At 38.7% G+C, this 17,086-nt stretch overlaps 2 protein-coding genes across 6 annotated transcripts in view; one reads left to right on the top strand and one right to left on the bottom strand.

Moving 5' to 3' along the window:
* The window catches only part of ACAD11 (acyl-CoA dehydrogenase family member 11), a gene marked incomplete at its 5' end in the record, with an annotated part of 56,293 nt that overhangs the window by 19,014 nt on the left and 20,193 nt on the right, over nt 1-17,086 (bottom strand). The window contains 6 exons of the mRNA XM_081159674.1: nt 7,251-7,349; nt 8,719-8,826; nt 12,850-12,988; nt 13,673-13,750; nt 15,464-15,590; nt 16,875-16,981. Of these exons, the coding sequence (XP_081015800.1) occupies nt 7,251-7,349; nt 8,719-8,826; nt 12,850-12,988; nt 13,673-13,750; nt 15,464-15,590; nt 16,875-16,981 (658 nt within the window). The remainder of the gene's footprint in view (nt 1-7,250; nt 7,350-8,718; nt 8,827-12,849; nt 12,989-13,672; nt 13,751-15,463; nt 15,591-16,874; nt 16,982-17,086) is intronic.
* Nucleotides 760-7,100, top strand: ACKR4 (atypical chemokine receptor 4). 5 transcript variants are annotated; one of them, XM_081159681.1, is made up of 5 exons: nt 925-984; nt 1,629-1,769; nt 1,861-1,938; nt 2,448-2,571; nt 5,058-7,100. In XM_081159681.1, exon 5 carries the CDS (start codon nt 5,067-5,069, stop codon nt 6,117-6,119), a length of 1,053 nt encoding a protein of 350 aa, XP_081015807.1. In that variant the 5' UTR covers nt 925-984; nt 1,629-1,769; nt 1,861-1,938; nt 2,448-2,571; nt 5,058-5,066; the 3' UTR covers nt 6,120-7,100. The 5 variants fall into 5 exon arrangements, with proteins under 5 accessions (XP_081015809.1, XP_081015807.1, XP_081015810.1 ...); XM_081159684.1 differs by lacking the exon at nt 1,861-1,938 and having other exon boundaries at nt 944-984; XM_081159682.1 differs by lacking the exon at nt 925-984 and having other exon boundaries at nt 1,570-1,769.

Below are 17,086 nucleotides of genomic sequence, written 5' to 3'. Positions count from 1 at the left end.
AACAATTTGGGGAAAATATTTCCACACATGACTGGCTAGGGCGGGGGGGGGGGGGACTGTTAGAAACCATTTAGAGAGTAAAGTGGTGTCAAATAACACATTCTATTGGAAGGTTCTAGGGAAATAGACACTTTCTTACATTATTGGTGGAGTACAAAGTCATACCATCCCTATAGAGTATAATTTTACAATATCTATCAAAATTACACTTATCTGAAAACTCTAGGATTATTCTACAGTATGAATAGTAAGAATGCTATTGATTGTGTAAAAAGAAAAAGATAATTATATAGTCACGTTCTTCAGTACTTTTCAGTAAGATTAGATTAAGTTCAGTTCCTTACAGCATTTATAAATACGCTCTCTGTAACATCATTTGTAATGGCAAAATATTGGAAACATTCTAAAAGTCCTATAATAGTTGAATGGTAAGGCAAGTTATGATAACCCACAAATAATAACTAAGATATAATTCAGAGTATGATCGAGCAGAGCTGGCCTGAGACTGAAGGTCTGGGCGCAGAATCCCAGCTCCATTGCTGACTTCGTACGTTGTAGAAGATAAGTTACTTAAGCACTGTTGAAGTATAGCAACAAGGGTCAGTGAAATGGGGTCATGTAAGCAGGAGAAGTAGGATTGCTTATTAAATGAAAGTATTGATTGGGGACCTGTTATGTGCCAGACATCATTCTAGCACCTGGGCCCTGCCAGTGCAGAAGCAAACCAAGTGCCTGCGCTGATGCAGTTCCCACTGTGATGCAGGGCAGAGGCCGCAGGCAGCTGGTACGGTGCGTTAGTGCCCACTAAGTGCTGTGGTTATGGTGGGTTTGGAGTCTGGGCACGGGGTGCATTTCAAATAGAAAGGCCAGGGACTGCCCAGTGAGGAGGTGGTGCCTGGAGAAAGCCTGGAAGTGGCTGAAGGAGGAAGCACAGTCCAGCAGACAGAGGAGCCAGCACGAAGCCCTGAGTAGGAAATGTGCCTGGTATGTTCCACAACAGCAAGCGGGTGGTGGGCACAGCAAGCGGGTGGTGGGCACAGCAAGCGGGTGGTGTGGCACAGCAAGCGGGTGGTGGGCACAGCAAGCGGGTGGTGTGGCACAGCAAGCGGGTGGTGGGCACAGCAAGGGGCAGAGGACGAGTCCTGCGCTGTAAGGGCAGAGGCAGGGAGGGTGAAGGGATTTTGTAGGCCACTCTAAGAATTTAGTGGAAGGTTGCTTGCTTTTTCCCTCCTGCCCCAGTGTATATCAGAACAAGGACAAGAGGCAAGAGAGGGGAAAGACCAGATCGCCTAGAGAGGGCAGGGACAGGGATGACATGGGGAGCAGTGTCCCGCAGAAGGAGCAAGAGACCAGAGTAACATCAGCTCCGGTAAACAGAGGCGGTGCCGCCTCTGGGAGAAGTGTGCCTGAGCCTGCTCGGGAGAGCTGGTTCTGCTCGCCTCTCAGCAGCATTGCTTTCAGTGACTTCACGCTGGCAGCTTAAAATAGGTCACGGTAGGAGCATTTACACAATGGAAAAGGGCAAATGCCACCGATCCAGGCCCGCTTTTTCCTGGTGTGCTGGGTTAGCTGCAAGCCAAAGACTTCCTCAGAGACTGGGGAATAGCAAGAACCCGGCCTGTCCTCAGGCATGTACTTCGGGAAGATGAAGGGAGACAAGGGCCCCGTGCCCAAGCCTCTTTTCTGAGAATTGAATTGCTTGGAGGAAAATGGCACGGGTCTGAAGTAACTCCTGCAGGTGGAGTCTGCCCTGGCCTGGCGAGTACACAGTAAGTAGAACCATTATGCAAATATGAGGAGAGCCCCACTCAAATAAGCCACAAGGGCTACATCTGCGTAAGTTTCTCTTCTTTCTCTAAGTGTCATTCATTCGGAAACCTGGAAACAATAAACGACCTACTAAGACCTAGGATGGGATGCTGGTCTGTGAGGAAAAAGGTACAAGAAGGCAAGAGAGTTTTAAGTTGGGGGGGGGGGGGAGGCGCACCCCGAGGTCCAGGACAGGAGGACAGTGAAGCAAAGAGGAGTCTCATAGCTTAAGTAAAATACTAATGGGGCATAAAAAAGTTAACTTCTAGATATGCCCAATGATTACTTAGAATTTAGCCTTTGATAATTTAGCCTTTAGAAAGATAATTTTCTGGGTGAAAATCGTTTTCGTTTTCCTCCCGAGGGCAGATAGCTTTAGAGGGCCCTTTTCTGGTGCTGCCTACAAGTGCTCCTTAGCTGCCTGGATGCTCCCGGTGAATTCTTTTGGCTTGGAGGCAGTTCCTAAGCACAAGCACTTCTGGTTGCCTTCAGCTAAGTGGAAACTTGGAAAGGTCTGTAGTTGTTGAAACAAGATGAAATTCTCCCAGGCTTGTATCCTAAGATGCTTAAGAACTTGAATTTGGTTTCATGGGATGGGTTATTCATAAAGATCAAGTGCTCACGAGGTTAAATTTCAGGAAAGCCCTCTTGGATGCAAGACAAAGGCGGGGTATAAAACGAAAACAAAAGTAGCCCCAGTTAAGAGAGGTCATTTGATTTCACTCTGCACTCAAGACTGCTCCCGTCTGCCCACTGAAACAGGTTGGTTTTTCTTTTCTCATTCTGACTAGGATATGATTTATTTTAAAAGCTCAAAGACTCTGTATATTTACTTCTGCAGAGGGAGTCTTTATGCATAAAAGTCTAAACTAAGTTTATGTGCAAAGAAGAGCTATTTGAAAACAGCTATACACTTATACACTTGAACCTTAAAACAATTATCTGAATATAACAAGAAGAAAATATGTATTATTTTAATACCACTATTGCCTATGAAATTTTATTAATAAGAAGCAGGTTTTGCTATGCCAATTTTTTTGCTTTGTTTTACAAACACTAATTTTTTTGTTCTTGTGGTAATTACAGAGACATCTAAATGTGATTCTATGCCTTAGCCAGAGGATCATTTCTGGAAATAATTTCCTTTCCTACTCCTATTTATGCACATTTTTAGCAAGATTAATTATGATTTTAAAATATCCTTCCTTAATATCTTACATTATTTGGCCACATTGTTCCTTATCAAGTTCAAGATTCTGTGATAAAAGAGAAGGAAAGAGCAAAGTTCATCATTGTGTTAATAATTAATAGAAACCAGGGAACTCTTCCAGATTGGAACTTTTCAAATAACAGTAAGGATAATAGTAGTCATTTTAAGTTATTGGCACCTGCTTTTTACATAATAAAAGTAGTTCTTTTACATGGTATCTTTCCAGGGAGGGCTTCTTTACTTTGCTTTACTCATCCCAAAAATGTTAGCAAGTATAAGAATATTCTTTTGAAATTGTACCATAAGTTGTCACACTGTTCTGAAAATAGTGTTTTCATTCATGGTTCTATAAGAATATTTGGGATTCTTCCAAGGACAAAAATAACCAAAGGGAGACAGAAAGGCTAAGAAAAAAGCTAAACAAAACTCAGCACTCTGATAAAAACATTGAAAGACAATATTAAATACATTTGAAAACTTGTGAATTCTGTGTAAGCTTATCCTACTACTACTGGGTATTAAGAGCCAAAACAGTAGAATAACACTGGTGAGGCAGGAGAGTAACAGCTTTATATCTGCAGGTAAAAACCTATATTTGACAGATACTTACTGAGCAGCTAGTGTGCACCAGGCACTCTATAAGGTATTAATTACAGTCTTAGGGAACTTAGGGCATAGAGGGAAAATGTAGTCTGGGAAACACATCTTTTTAATTAGAATGGGGTCAGTTTTCTAAGAGGTACGTCTACAGGTTTTGGATCAGGAAAGTCTTCTGTGTAGGTAACATCCCAGTTAACTGAGTAGGAATTGGCCCTTCGGGGGAAGGGCAGGAAATAGTATATGAGATAAAGGAACAGAATGAGTACCTGCGCTCCAGCAAGGGGTGTGCCAGCAGACCACTGGCAACTCAGTACTAGTACTTTCTGTGGTGCTGGGCCCCTAGTAGAGAGATGTGGCAGGAACCATGGGTAGGACCACATTATGGAGGGAGCCTTGGATATCTTGCTAAGGAGCCTGGACAGTCTCAGGTGAAGAGATGTGTCTTTCAGGCGAGGAGCTAAGCAGGGGAGTTACAGACTGGCACTGTAGAGACAGCACTCTAATGGCGGGAAGAAAAATGTGTTTGACAAGGAGGTGGCAGGAAGACCAAGAACAGTAGGATGCTAGTTAGGAAGATACTGCAGTAGACCAGGTAAGAGGCAACGACGGTCGAATTGTGTGGATGTGTCACAGAGCACAGACTGAAAGAACAGATTCGAGATCTATTTGGAAGGTAAAATCAGAATTTAAGGGCTGACGAGAAATCATGGATGAATGTAAGAGAGAAGTCAGGTTGGCACAAGCTTAAGGCTTACGTGACTAGTGAAATGACAGTGCCACCAAACAGTATACAATAAGCACGTAGTGACAGGGTTTGGAGGAAGGCTAACTAGAGACTGCCAACTAATGAAACTGCCAACTAATGAAACTGAGGATAAATGCTGAGATAACTTATGAAACTTATTTTAAAATAAATAACCTAAAAAGAAAATAAATTTAAGTAATTAAAATTATTTTTATTTTAACTTGTAAATATACTGCATGAGAATCACAAACTTGTATATGTAAAAATTATAACATTTTTGATTCCTTTTAGTTGAAATCTGACTAAATTTTCATATTTTAAGAACTATTTTCACAAAAGAAGTCATGATGTTTATTTAGGGTTTAATGGTTAAGAAAATTCCCCAGGGTATTATTTTTAGCTTCCCTGTGTAAATCCCAGCTCCTGCACATAGGGGGTGGAAGAGGGCATAGAGGAGATAAATGGTGATGGAAAAAATAAAGTGAAAAAAAAGAAAGAAAAGAAGCTAGTCCTGGGGATATACTCTAACGTGGCTTCCATCAAAGGATTTCCAAGGATGGCAGATTCATGCTCGTGTATGTTATGGCAACTATCTCTTCTCTAGTAAGAGAACAAAACATATGCTCGATGAAAAAAAGTGTTTCCTTCTAAGCAACATTAAAATGAACATCCTGTATACTTTTTGCCATTTAGGTTGCAGCCATGGCTTTGGAACACAACCTGTCAACAGATTACTATTATGAGGACAATGAAATAAACGGCACTCATGACTATAGTCAGTATGAAGTGGTCTGTGTAAAAGAAGAGGTCAGAAACTTTGCAAAAGTTTTCCTGCCGGCCTTCTTCACAGTAGCCTTCATCATTGGAGTTGCAGGAAACTCCGCAGTAGTGGCGATCTACGCCTGTTACAAGAAGCAGAGAACCAAAACAGATGTGTACATCCTGCACTTGGCGGTGGCAGACTTACTCCTCCTATTCACACTGCCTTTTTGGGCAGTTAATGCAGTTCATGGGTGGGTTTTAGGGAAAATCATGTGCAAGGTCACGTCGGCCTTGTACACAATCAACTTTGTCTCTGGAATGCAGTTTTTGGCTTGTATCAGCATAGACAGATACTGGGCAGTAACTAAAGCCCCGAGTCACTCAGGAGTGGGAAAATCATGCAGGTTCATCTGTTTCTGTGTCTGGACGGCTGCCATCTTACTGAGTATACCCGAGCTGGTGTTTTATACCGTAAATCACAAGGCTATGTGCGTTCCCATCTTCCCATACCACCTACAAACATCAATGAAAGCATCAATTCAAATGCTGGAAATCTGCATCGGATTTGTGATACCCTTTCTCATTATGGGAGTGTGCTACTTCATCACGGCAAGGACACTCATCAAGATGCCAAACATTAAAAAATCTCGACCCCTCAAAGTTCTGCTCACAGTGGTTATAGTTTTCATTGTCACTCAGCTGCCTTATAACATCGTCAAGTTCTGCCAAGCCATAGACATTATCTACTCCCTGATCACCGACTGCGACACAAGCAAACGCATGGACGTCGCCATCCAAATCACAGAGAGCATTGCACTCTTTCACAGCTGCCTCAACCCAGTCCTATATGTTTTTATGGGATCCTCTTTTAAAAACTACATTATGAAAGTTGCCAAGAAATATGGGACCTGGAGAAGACAAAGACAAAATGTGGAGGAGATTCCTTTCGATTCTGAAGCCCCTACACAGCCAACCAGTACATTCAGCATTTAAATGTAAAACTGCCCTGTATCTTGCTTCAATACACATGGGTGATGCTTCTCCCTCAGATAAAACATCTGCATTATTCTGAAATTCAAATTTCAAACACTGTGGTGGCAACTTACTACAAAGAAGAGGTTGTGGTCAGGAAGGGGGCAGGGTAGAAGCCACAAAGAACAGGAAACAGAATAATCAGTGCATAAAACATGAAAATTAAAATGAGCAATATCGGAAAAGAATAGTAACAGGCATAAATAATAAAAACATTATGCTATAAGTTAGGCCATCTAAAACATTAATAAAGAGGCTTATATTAAGGGGCATTTATAATTATTTTAAATTATGTAAGAATGATTTCCCTGCATGATTTCAATATTTGAATAACTATACAGCAAAATTTAATCTATCCTTCTTGTTTTTTAATTTGTAAGTGATTTCATAATAACAATCATCAACAAAAAGTGCATAAAAAGCTTTTCTGGCCCTTTTAATACACTTATGGTAAGTTTCTAAACACACAGTTTGCTTGCATACATCACCTTTCTTTAGTAATAAGCTGGTTTTCCCATTAGATTTATCATGTATACTCAGAAGCAATCCTCAGGCAATCATAGCTGATTGTTAATATAATCTGTTATTTTTATAACTTTCTAAAGGGTTCATCCATTTATCTGAGTGTATTACTGGGAGTTGACCAAACAATGCATTTTTCTATGTATAAAGATTCTTAATTTTCATTTGAACACTTGTATTTTTAAGCAATGGAAATATGTATCACAATAAATTATTTTAATAACATGTACAGTTTCTCTTTAAAAATAATTATATATAAATTATTATAGTCCATGTGATATGTCCCTATTAAACTTTAATTTTGATAGAAATTATAATGGTCAAAAATATTGTGCAGTAATATGAATTTTATCTTTCACGAACTGTAAAAAAAAACACGATGCTTTCTGCTCTTAAAATAAACATCACCTAATCAAGACACGTTATTTTTAAATTACTTCTCTTTTTATCAACTGTTTCTAAATTTGAAAATGCTAAGGCAGAATTGAAAGAACTGTGATCATAAAACATAACTATGTTCATATTATTCCAGCACAGCATGCAGCACAAAGGGTCGGTCCGAGTACTCACCACTGCTCCACCACTTCTTGCCGTTGACTACATAGCTGTCGCCATCTCGTTGGATGCTGCATTCAATATTTGTGGCATCACTGGATGCTACATCCGGCTCTATAAATAAGCAAAGGCTGAATTTACAGGAAGGCTGATACCAACTGTTTACCAAAGAGACTTAGAGGACAGAGAGAGCATCTTTGTCTCTCTCATCTTCCTATCGTTCCCCCATTCTACCCTGGTTCTCCCATAACCTACAAATAGTAGGTATTCAGTACACGTGCATTGGAAGATGAATGAATGAAGTATTTAGAACAGTGGGGATCAGCAATCTGAATTGTGTTCTTGGCTTCCTCATTGATACGTGACTTGGGATAAAACTCAATCCTTTTCCCAGTCATCAAAAGTAGATTAAAAACATTGCTCCCCACAACGGAAGTCTGTGCTAAATATCTGCAAGCCAGATTTCCGTACCATGCAGTTCACTATCTCAAACAATTTCTAACTGTGCCTTGGAAATTCCGTCAGGAATGCTTTCACCAACTTATTTATTTTGCATTCCATAAAGCCTGCTCAACACTTAATGTCTTCAGGAAGTTTTCCATGGACTCTTACACAACTGCTTGGCATGGCATTTCAGAATTTACAGGCTAGCTCTCAACCACAGTAATCTTCACTTGGTAATTTAATGCTCTTTTAAATGGGTCCTTCACATATTTCATGTGTTCTTTTTCTAAAATTAGAGACTCATTTCCTTTAGAAAGGGGGCTGTGTACTCTACTGATTTTGTAACCTCAAATTAGCGCTTTATAGATAACCACATCATATGGCAAGTGTTCAATAAGTGCCTCTTACTGACTTAAATGGAGGTCGGTTTTGCTATTATAAATGTATGCAGTGTTATAGAAGACAATAAAATCTGGCCAAAATTATGGCCAGATGAAATATAGTTTAATTCTAAACTCAATTATGAAATAATGTGTTTGTCCTTTCAAGAGTTCTTAATTACTGTTTCCTATGTACAAATGGTACCAAACCATTTTTATTAACATGCTCTAGCTTTATTCCCCCATATGATTATAATTTGAGCTATATGACCAGCATTGGTGGAAATTCTATTTTTCCGGATTTATGCAGAGTTAAGTATTTCTTAAGTGTCAACATAAAATTATCACAAAGACAAATATTTCCTACATAAGGGCAAAAAAAATCTTAAATATCTATAGTTGGCAGTTTTAGAAATACAAGTCAAAAGGTTATGAAATAGGTTTACTCTGCTGCTAATGCCTAAAGCAGGCCACCGGGAAACATCATCCGGAGTCCTCCCTAAGGGGAGGGTCATTTTATTCTGCACATTTAAAAGTTTCAGCACTTAAAACTGACCACGGGCAAACTTGCCGGAACTGCAGAGCCACATCCCACATTCTTCAGCTCATCCGTAACAACGCGGGGGCTGGCTGCACAGGGAGAGCTGTGGCCTGCGTACCTGTCATGCAGAAGCAGGAGGCAATGCTCCCTTGGAGAAGAGGCTCGAGCCACTGCTGCTTCTGCTGCTCGCTTCCGTACATGTGGAGCAGCTCCATGTTCCCTGTGTCTACATGTAATAAGAAAAGCATTTGTTTCGACTTTAAAAATTTACTAATGTGAAGTCCAAACTTTATGTATATAGTACAGACATGCATCCTTTTAAAACAAATGTTTGCTAATGATATTTTGAAGCATAATAGCAAATTTACAATGAAGGCGTGCGGTAAGTACGCGGCATTCAGTGCCTGTTTATGCAACCTGTTCTGGATCACAGACACTTGTCCACTTCATCTGGACAAAACATGGCTTTCATGAGGTCTAACTCAATTAGGACAGAGGAAAACAACTTACTGGCCTAACCCTTGCCTGGTATCTTGTAAATACATTCTGCCAGGAGTGATTGCAACACTCCTGGAAAACGGGATAGCAGTTCCTCAAACACACCCTGTGCTGTCTCACTTCCTCACGTCTGCTCCGACCAGGCCCTCTCTCAGTGGAATCCCACCCATCATTCTAAGTCAATTCCTGCTTCTGAGCCGCCTTCATTGTGGAGAATCTCCGATTACCCAGTCAGAAATATCTCCTCCTTAACTCACATGGTAATTACTGTCTCTTCACCTCTAACATTGCTCTTACTTTTGTGCACCCCATACTGTCTAGAAAAGTATTAGGTCATATCTCAAGAATGCTAAACACAGAATCCCTGCCCTGGGTAGAAAGTGACAATGACGTCAAAGACCCTCTCCAACCCTCAGAGGGCATTGTTCAGTACATGATAACACCATAGAATCACCCTCAGGTTTAAAAAAAAAGCTTCATGTCTGCCATAGAGCAGAATGCTTTAGATGCCTTTCTTTGATTTTCATTCCTATCACATTTCTAAAAATACTTTCTAAAACCTTTCCCTTGAATACTGATTACTTACAAGATTTTACAGAATTTTTCAATATCACCTCTTATAATGACTTTAAGGATAGTCACTAAAATGCCTATGGAAATTGAGTTAAGTCTAAGGTAAGTCTCTCAAAATATGTTTGTACTCTGTTCAGACACTTCTAACAGAGCTGACGTTATATTAAAATGCAAAATTCTTAGTAGATTAACACAAGCTGAAAATTCCTTTTGACTGAGGGAGAAAATGAGTCCTGAGTTGGAACTAATGAAGCTCAGTGTTTTCTTCACTTGTTTTCAATGTTTCTTGTTACAGTTCAAATGAGGTAAATATTGAATATAAACTCTCCAAAAATTACCAGTTTATTCTGAGAAGCTGGCAAAACAAAGCTATCATTTATGGGTTGGGAAAAGAGCCTTAGATAAATTAACGTCTACAATTTTCTCCCGCAAATCAGCCCAGTGGTGCCCAAATTATCTAGTAATAGCTTTAGAATTAAAATTGCTATTCTCAAGATTCCAATATACAATATTGTATGACTTACTGAAGGGCAAAAAACAAAAAAAGACAAATTGGAAGATGACATATGTTTCCCATAAGCTTTTATAACTACTTGGGAAATAATTTGGGAAGCCTGAGTAGAAATTCATCTTTTACACCTAAGAAACCTCCCAAAGTATTTAACTTTACACACCCTTTTTATCTGCTTTGGAAATGCTCCAAAACACAACGCCCCAAGCCCTGCATGAAGATGTCTCCACTGCAAAAAGAAGATGCCTAGTGTTCTACTTATGATTTGACACATCTGGTTTGCTGAGGAGAGTTGTTGATCATACTTTGATCAAAGAAAATGTATTTCCCTGGCCAGTTTTAAAATGTTAGCAGTTTAGTGGTATCATTTAGACAGTACAACTGACAGACTCAGGAAATTTTAATACTAAAAAAACCCCCTAGGACCATTTAGTGAAAATTAAGTGCACAGGTCAAATGGAGAAATAGTGGCAGAGCTGCAACTGCAAAGGGTGTCCTCTATAGCATTATTTTTCATATTATGACCCATTAGTGTTGTAAAATCAATTTAATGGACTATGGCTAACAATCTATGAAAATTAAAATAAATCAAAATAGAATGTATTAGATTAGACTCAGTGGAAAATATGCAAATGCATTGCATGCAGTAAGGGAAACTTGTTTCATGAAGCCTTTTTTCAATAATATATCTCCCTTTCCCCATCCATTAATCAGTGAAGACATATGCTACATATTGGGTCACAATATAAAATATATTTCTTACTACTGAGTAACAGTAAAAAAAGTTTTAAACAAAAGACAACCAGTTCTCTTTCCACAAAATTAAGCCACCTATGCAGCATGATGTAATAGCTTCACACGAATGAGATGAATCTTTAGAAACTTTGTGAATATATTTCTTCACTTTAACAATAGCTTCATTATTAGATTAAAATGTCGTACAACAGTAATTTGATAAATCAGGGTTTTGAAGAGGGGAAAACCACACCAGGGACAAGTTTAACCTTTAACAGAAGTCTATGAACTATCTCAATTGTTCCAAAGAAATGAGAGTCAAAGAACAGGGAAGACACAGTGCTAAAACACCAGGGTGTTTTCTCTCAGATATCCAATATGCCTCTTTTTGGCAGTTCCACCTTCATTCACTCTTTGGGAGAGTTAGCACTAGAGCCACACAGTAAGCACAAAAGGCAATGCCAAGGCCTATTGTGCAGGAACACTATATCAGCCTTCTACTAGAAATCAAATGCTAGTTCTTGATTGGCAGCATCAGAGTATCATGTTTAAAAAAATATAAAAGACATTCCCAGGGTCCACCCTAGACCTAAGGAACCAGAATCTCCAGGGATGGAGCCTGTGAATCTGCATTTTATTTTTAAGTTTCTTAGGTGGGTCTTCTGCAAATCCAGGTTTGAAAACACCTTCTATAGATTACATTCCATATTATCTTTTTAAAGAAAAGCTGGCCTCCTTCCCTCATCCTTTCAATTTTCATGTCAAAGTTCTTAGCGGCATCCTTGACTCCCTTATTTATACCCCAGATCCAATCAGGAAATCCTCTTGGCTCTGCCTTCAAAGTATATTTAGAATCGAGATTTCCACTCCTTACCCCTTCCACTGCTAGTACCCTAGAGCAAATCACCATAATCCCTCAGTAGGATTATTACAACAGACTCTTGCTTCCCTCCTTCCTTCCTTCTGTTAATTCTCAACATAGTAGCCAAAATCCTTTTAAAACCTAAGTTACATCTTGTCACTGCTCTGCTCAAATCCCCAATGGCTTCCATTTCACTGTTTTAAGCTCTTATCTGGCTCTATAAGGCCCAATGTATGAAGAAGGCCCTGTCCTCTCTGGTATCCTCTACTGTTCTTCTCCCAGCCACACTGGCCTCCCTGGCTGCTCCTGGAACACACCAATCACACTGCTGCCTTAGGGCCTGTGCATGTGCTAAGAAAACTCTCCCCCAGACATCAGCATGGCTAACTCTCTCACCTTCAAGTCTTATCAAATGTCATTTTCTAAATAAGGCCTAGCCCAACCATTCTATTTTAAATCGTAATCCATATTCCTTGTCCCTCAGCATTCCATAGCTCCCCTACCCTACTGAGTTTTCTTTTTTCCAAGCACTTTCTATCTTCAAACTTACTACATAATTTATTTATTTACTATATTTATTACGCATTTTTGCCTCCCTCCATTAGAATATCAACTCCATGAGGGCAGGAATCTTTATTTTATTCCTTGATATATTTCAAGGATCTAGAACAGGGCTTGACACATAGTAGATAATCTATAAATAGATGGTGAATAAATGGAAAGAGAGTGAGGCTAACCAAAAGGTTTGGAATTCTCTGTTCATTCCAACCAGCCATAGAAACATACAATACCCAGTCAGGAAACTGCAGTCCTCACACTGCCAGTCCCTTTGGTGGCAGATCCTGTTCACTAAAACCCTTAACGTCATTATGTTAAACAAAAGAGTAATCAATTGAGAACATTAGATCCTTTTTTTAAATATTTAAATCAAAGTAACTAAAAAGTAAAATTATAGAAAAATTTATAAACCAATGACTTCTTGTAGGAAAAACAATCTTGTCATAAAATAGAGAAATTATAAACACTGCTCAAAATATCTGAGAACGTCTGTTTTTAAGTAACATAGTAACCTGGTGCTTGGCAGTTAAAGACATCTGGAGCAAAAAAGCATTTTCCAGTTTCTTCAGCAATCAGGGCATAGTCCACCTGGCTGAGACCGCTTGCCGCTGGCAGAAAAAAGTTCCAGAGGCCCTCTGCTTTGGCCATTTCCTGTCGAGGTAATGAATATGCGGACTAATCATAATTTGCGATGACCAAAAGTAGTGTTTTTTTAAAAATAATATTGGCATTTATGCTTTTTGAAATTTAAAAACACTTATGAAGTTAATTGTTTCATTGTATCCTAGTGTGCAAAAACAAGTAGCTATTAATTCATCAAAAATCAATAGTTTCTTAACTTAAAGAAATGACTTTTCCTCTAAGCTTCCTTAGATTTGGCTGAAAAATTAAATTTGTTCAAGTCCTTCTTATTGAATCATACATAGCTCTTACAAAAGCTCCCATGCTTGAGTCTAATTAAGCCAAATAACTACTTTTTGCATTGTGATTTTTAACATATGTTGCTATTTGGATTTGAAAACATGAAATTAAGCCCATGTGAGACAAATGCCTGCCTTGACTTCAGTCTCGATTTAGTGGCTGATGACAGTGAGCAGTGTTGATGGTGTTTTTCCTCTGAACAGCTGTAAGAGGCTATCTTCATCACATACCATATGTAAAGCACTATGTAATCTAATTTGTATATTGCAGATGCTATTTTTAACTTTTTTTAAAAAAAGTTATTACTGATATAATTATCCTCTACATATATAACAGTAACAGCACCAACAATAAGATTTTACAAAACTCCTGCATATAAATTTTCCAATGCTAAAGGGTTTCTTATTTCCTTACCTTGAGATTTTCAATCACTGATGGTTTCTTCCACTTGTCTGCTGAATTTTCATTTTGAACATAGAACTCAATTACCTCCTAAAAGTAATAAGAAGAAAAAAGGTCATTAGCTAAAGTTATTGCAAAGTGAATAATGCCATAAACTGTTATTATCCAAGGAAAACATATTTAGGTGAAGCAGCTCTTTCAGAGGCAATTCAATCAATACTATTTCTTTCTAAAACCAGAAGTGTAAAGTATTCTAGAGGCTTGCTGCTCACAAAATTACGCTCCCGCAATATTAGTTAATAGACTCCCAAAATCTTACACCAAAGTCTGAATGTTTCCTTCAGCAACATGGCATGCTAGATGGTCATAGAAACCCCTCCCAGGGTGGTACAACTAAAAATTGCAGGTAACATATTTAAAATAATTTTTAAAATACAGTTAGTAATGCATAGCTGTGCTGGAAGGAAATTAAGGAAATTCCTCAGAGGCCAGGAATAAAGCCAGGCTGACTCTTCAGGTGTGAGAGCACTGGGGCCAAGTTTGTCTGGGGGATGCAGGCTGATCGACGTCAGCCTGGGCCTTAGTTTTTAAAGGGCCACATAGGGGTCAGGAGGCAAAGCCAAATGCCCCAAACAGGGCAAGAGGGAGGATCAGAGATCATCTCTTCCCTTCATCAAAGCCAGAGTACCTACCTGGCAAAACCTAAGTGGGGGGGAGAAAATGTAGTATTTTCTTTAAAATACTATACTCCACTCTGTGAGCAAAGTTAATCTCATGCTAGATCTTTACTAAAAATGTAATATTCATGTAATTTGAGCAATAACACTAACCACCCTGTAAACACATATTGACTGAAGGTTTTTGTCAAAAGAATTTTGGTCTTTTTCAGTTTCCTATTTGGTTTTGCCAGTCTGGCTCTAGACTTCAGAATCCTAGAAGATTAAAATGGGAGTTTACTGTATATCTAGTCATACCTGTTCACAATGCAGATGAACTTGAGGCTCTGAGACTGCTGTGTGCCCAAGACCACCTAACTCGTGGCAGACATGGGCTAGGCTCAAACCCTTACCATTTCTACACCAGCGTTCTACCCACACACATAGCCCACCCACCTGCCTTACATATTTTCATAACAGCTTTCCTCTCTTCATCACAGCACTTATCATCTCATATTTAATATCTTTCTTTCATGCTAAAGTATAAGCTCCGTAGGAGAATAAGCCCTGTCCGTCCTGTTCTTTCTTTTACTTTCAATGGCTCTCCAGGTACCTAACCCATTATTAGATTCCTGATAATTAGCTGGTAACGGAATGAATGCATGTACCATGTTACTTCTTTACCCTCAGTGAACTGATTGAAACTGAACACCTTAAAGTAGTAGCATGTAGTAGTGTTTGTGAACAGCTTGCAAAGATATGCAAAATTTTCTGTCTTGTTTCCTCTACAGTTCTCTTAGTTCTCAAAGGGGTCCATTAAAAAAAAAAAAAATTCTAAGTTATAAGGCCCCCAAGGTAGTGTTTTACTCTAATATACTAACGATCTCAACTTTACCAAAAAAGTTAATATCTTTTGACTTAATTTTAATTCCACAGATTGATCTGTAGCATTCCCTTGGCATATTTTAGAAGCTTGGGATTTTTCAGGATCAAGTCTGTAGCAGCTCAGTGCGAAAGTTAAGAGGGGCATCTAGTTAAGGACTGACTGATTGCAAAGATATGATACCATGGTACTCCTAGAAGCGCAGATAGCAGAAGTAATTCATAGTCCTTGAGCACAAATACATTCTTTTCACACCATACTTGCCTTTTCAGCTGGAAGGATGTACTGTTTCATGAAATGCTTCACCCTCGTAAGAGCTTCCTGGCCTCTCCTAGTCTGAACAAACAACTCTTGGGTAGTATCAGTCTGTGATGGTGTAGTTCTGAAAGTTCTTTGAGGGGAAAAAAAGTTACAAAGATATCCAAAATTATTATATTTCTGAATATAATGTGAAGCCTTCCCTAGCTCCCCCAAAGTAGTACTCAGAAGGAGTTACCATATATATACATTTTTAAATCCTTACCTAAGGATATGTAGAGAGAGAGGAAGGGGAGAGAGAGAGAGAAAAGAGAGAGAAAAGAGAAGAGAAGAGAGAGAAGTATCGATGTGAGGGAGAAACATCAATTGGGTGCCTCCTGTTTGTATCCCCACCGGGGATCAAATCTGCAACCTAGGTATGTGCCCTGACTGGGAATCTAACCTGAAACATTTTGGTGCACAGGATGATACTCCACCCAACTGAGCCACCTGGCCAGGGCAGGAGTTGCCATATTTGGAAATGTTTTAAGTCTTTTATATTATGGGGTGAATGCAGAATTGCTTTATTTTGAACATCAAACTTTAATGCTTAAACATTATTTGGGGAAAACATATGCTTGGCATGACCTCAATCAATGATAGTTTTGAATTTTTATTGAAGTCACCTGTTAGAATCCCTAAAAAAGGGGCTGGGGTAGGGAAGAAACCAAGGAAATTGAACATAAATCTAATAATTATAAACAAGAACTCTAAAGATAATTATGAAGAGCAACACAGTCAGTTGTTATGTTGTGGAGATCACAAATATTCATCCATGAAGTGAACTGTAAAAACACAATGTCCTAATGTTATGCCATAAGTACCCAGGGCTTGGGCAGAATTTCCAGAGACAGTATCATCCATCAATTCAGTAAGTGGCATATATCACATCACTTCTATGGGAGTGTGGTTGGTAAAGTGTATTAATTATATGCCTCAAAAAGTGCTCCACTGATGGAGACATGGATTTCAAAGACACTTACAAAATAATCTGATTAAAATTTCAGGGCATGTGATGGTAGAAGAGAGCAATATTTCTAAATTTAATATATCACCTTATATAATTTATAATTTTAAATAGGTATATGTAAGTAACAAATATTAGAAGGAAACATTTGAGAGTTGTATCGCTATTCTTAAAAGTTTATATACTCAAGTTGTCAAAAATACTTTTAATCATAAATATGGGTATTTTCTTTATATTTGAAGTGAATTTATTTTCAGGCAGATAAGACATTTACCAAGCAAACTATTGTGATTGGCAGCACCAATCCTGGTGTAAGAAATAAAAACAATCCCTATCCCCCTAAAATTTATAAACTTCACATACCCAATAAAGGCTCTAATTTGAATTAGCCAAGGAAATCTATTTTCTTACCTTTTTGAGAGTTGCAATCCAGTTTCTGCCAGAGGTTGCACAATATTGGCAAACTGAAAGCTATTCTCAGATGCATTATTCCCCAGAAGATATCTACTATATACTCCCTGTACGTAAATTAACATAGAGCAATGAAAATCATTGAAAACTGCTCTTCAGCTATCCAGTCTTTGCAGTTTCCCAGCTATGTGAGTCACTAAACTCACAAGGTA

Source organism: Miniopterus schreibersii (genome assembly GCF_964146895.1).
Source record: "Miniopterus schreibersii genome assembly, chromosome: 15".
Taxonomy (NCBI): domain Eukaryota; kingdom Metazoa; phylum Chordata; class Mammalia; order Chiroptera; family Miniopteridae; genus Miniopterus; species Miniopterus schreibersii.
This window is presented reverse-complemented; position numbering and strand designations above follow the sequence as displayed.

Excerpts from the sequence above, each read along its gene's own strand:
- ACKR4 (XM_081159683.1), top strand. The coding sequence starts at position 5,067 with ATGGCTTTGGAACACAACCTGTCAACAGATTACTATTATGAGGACAAT.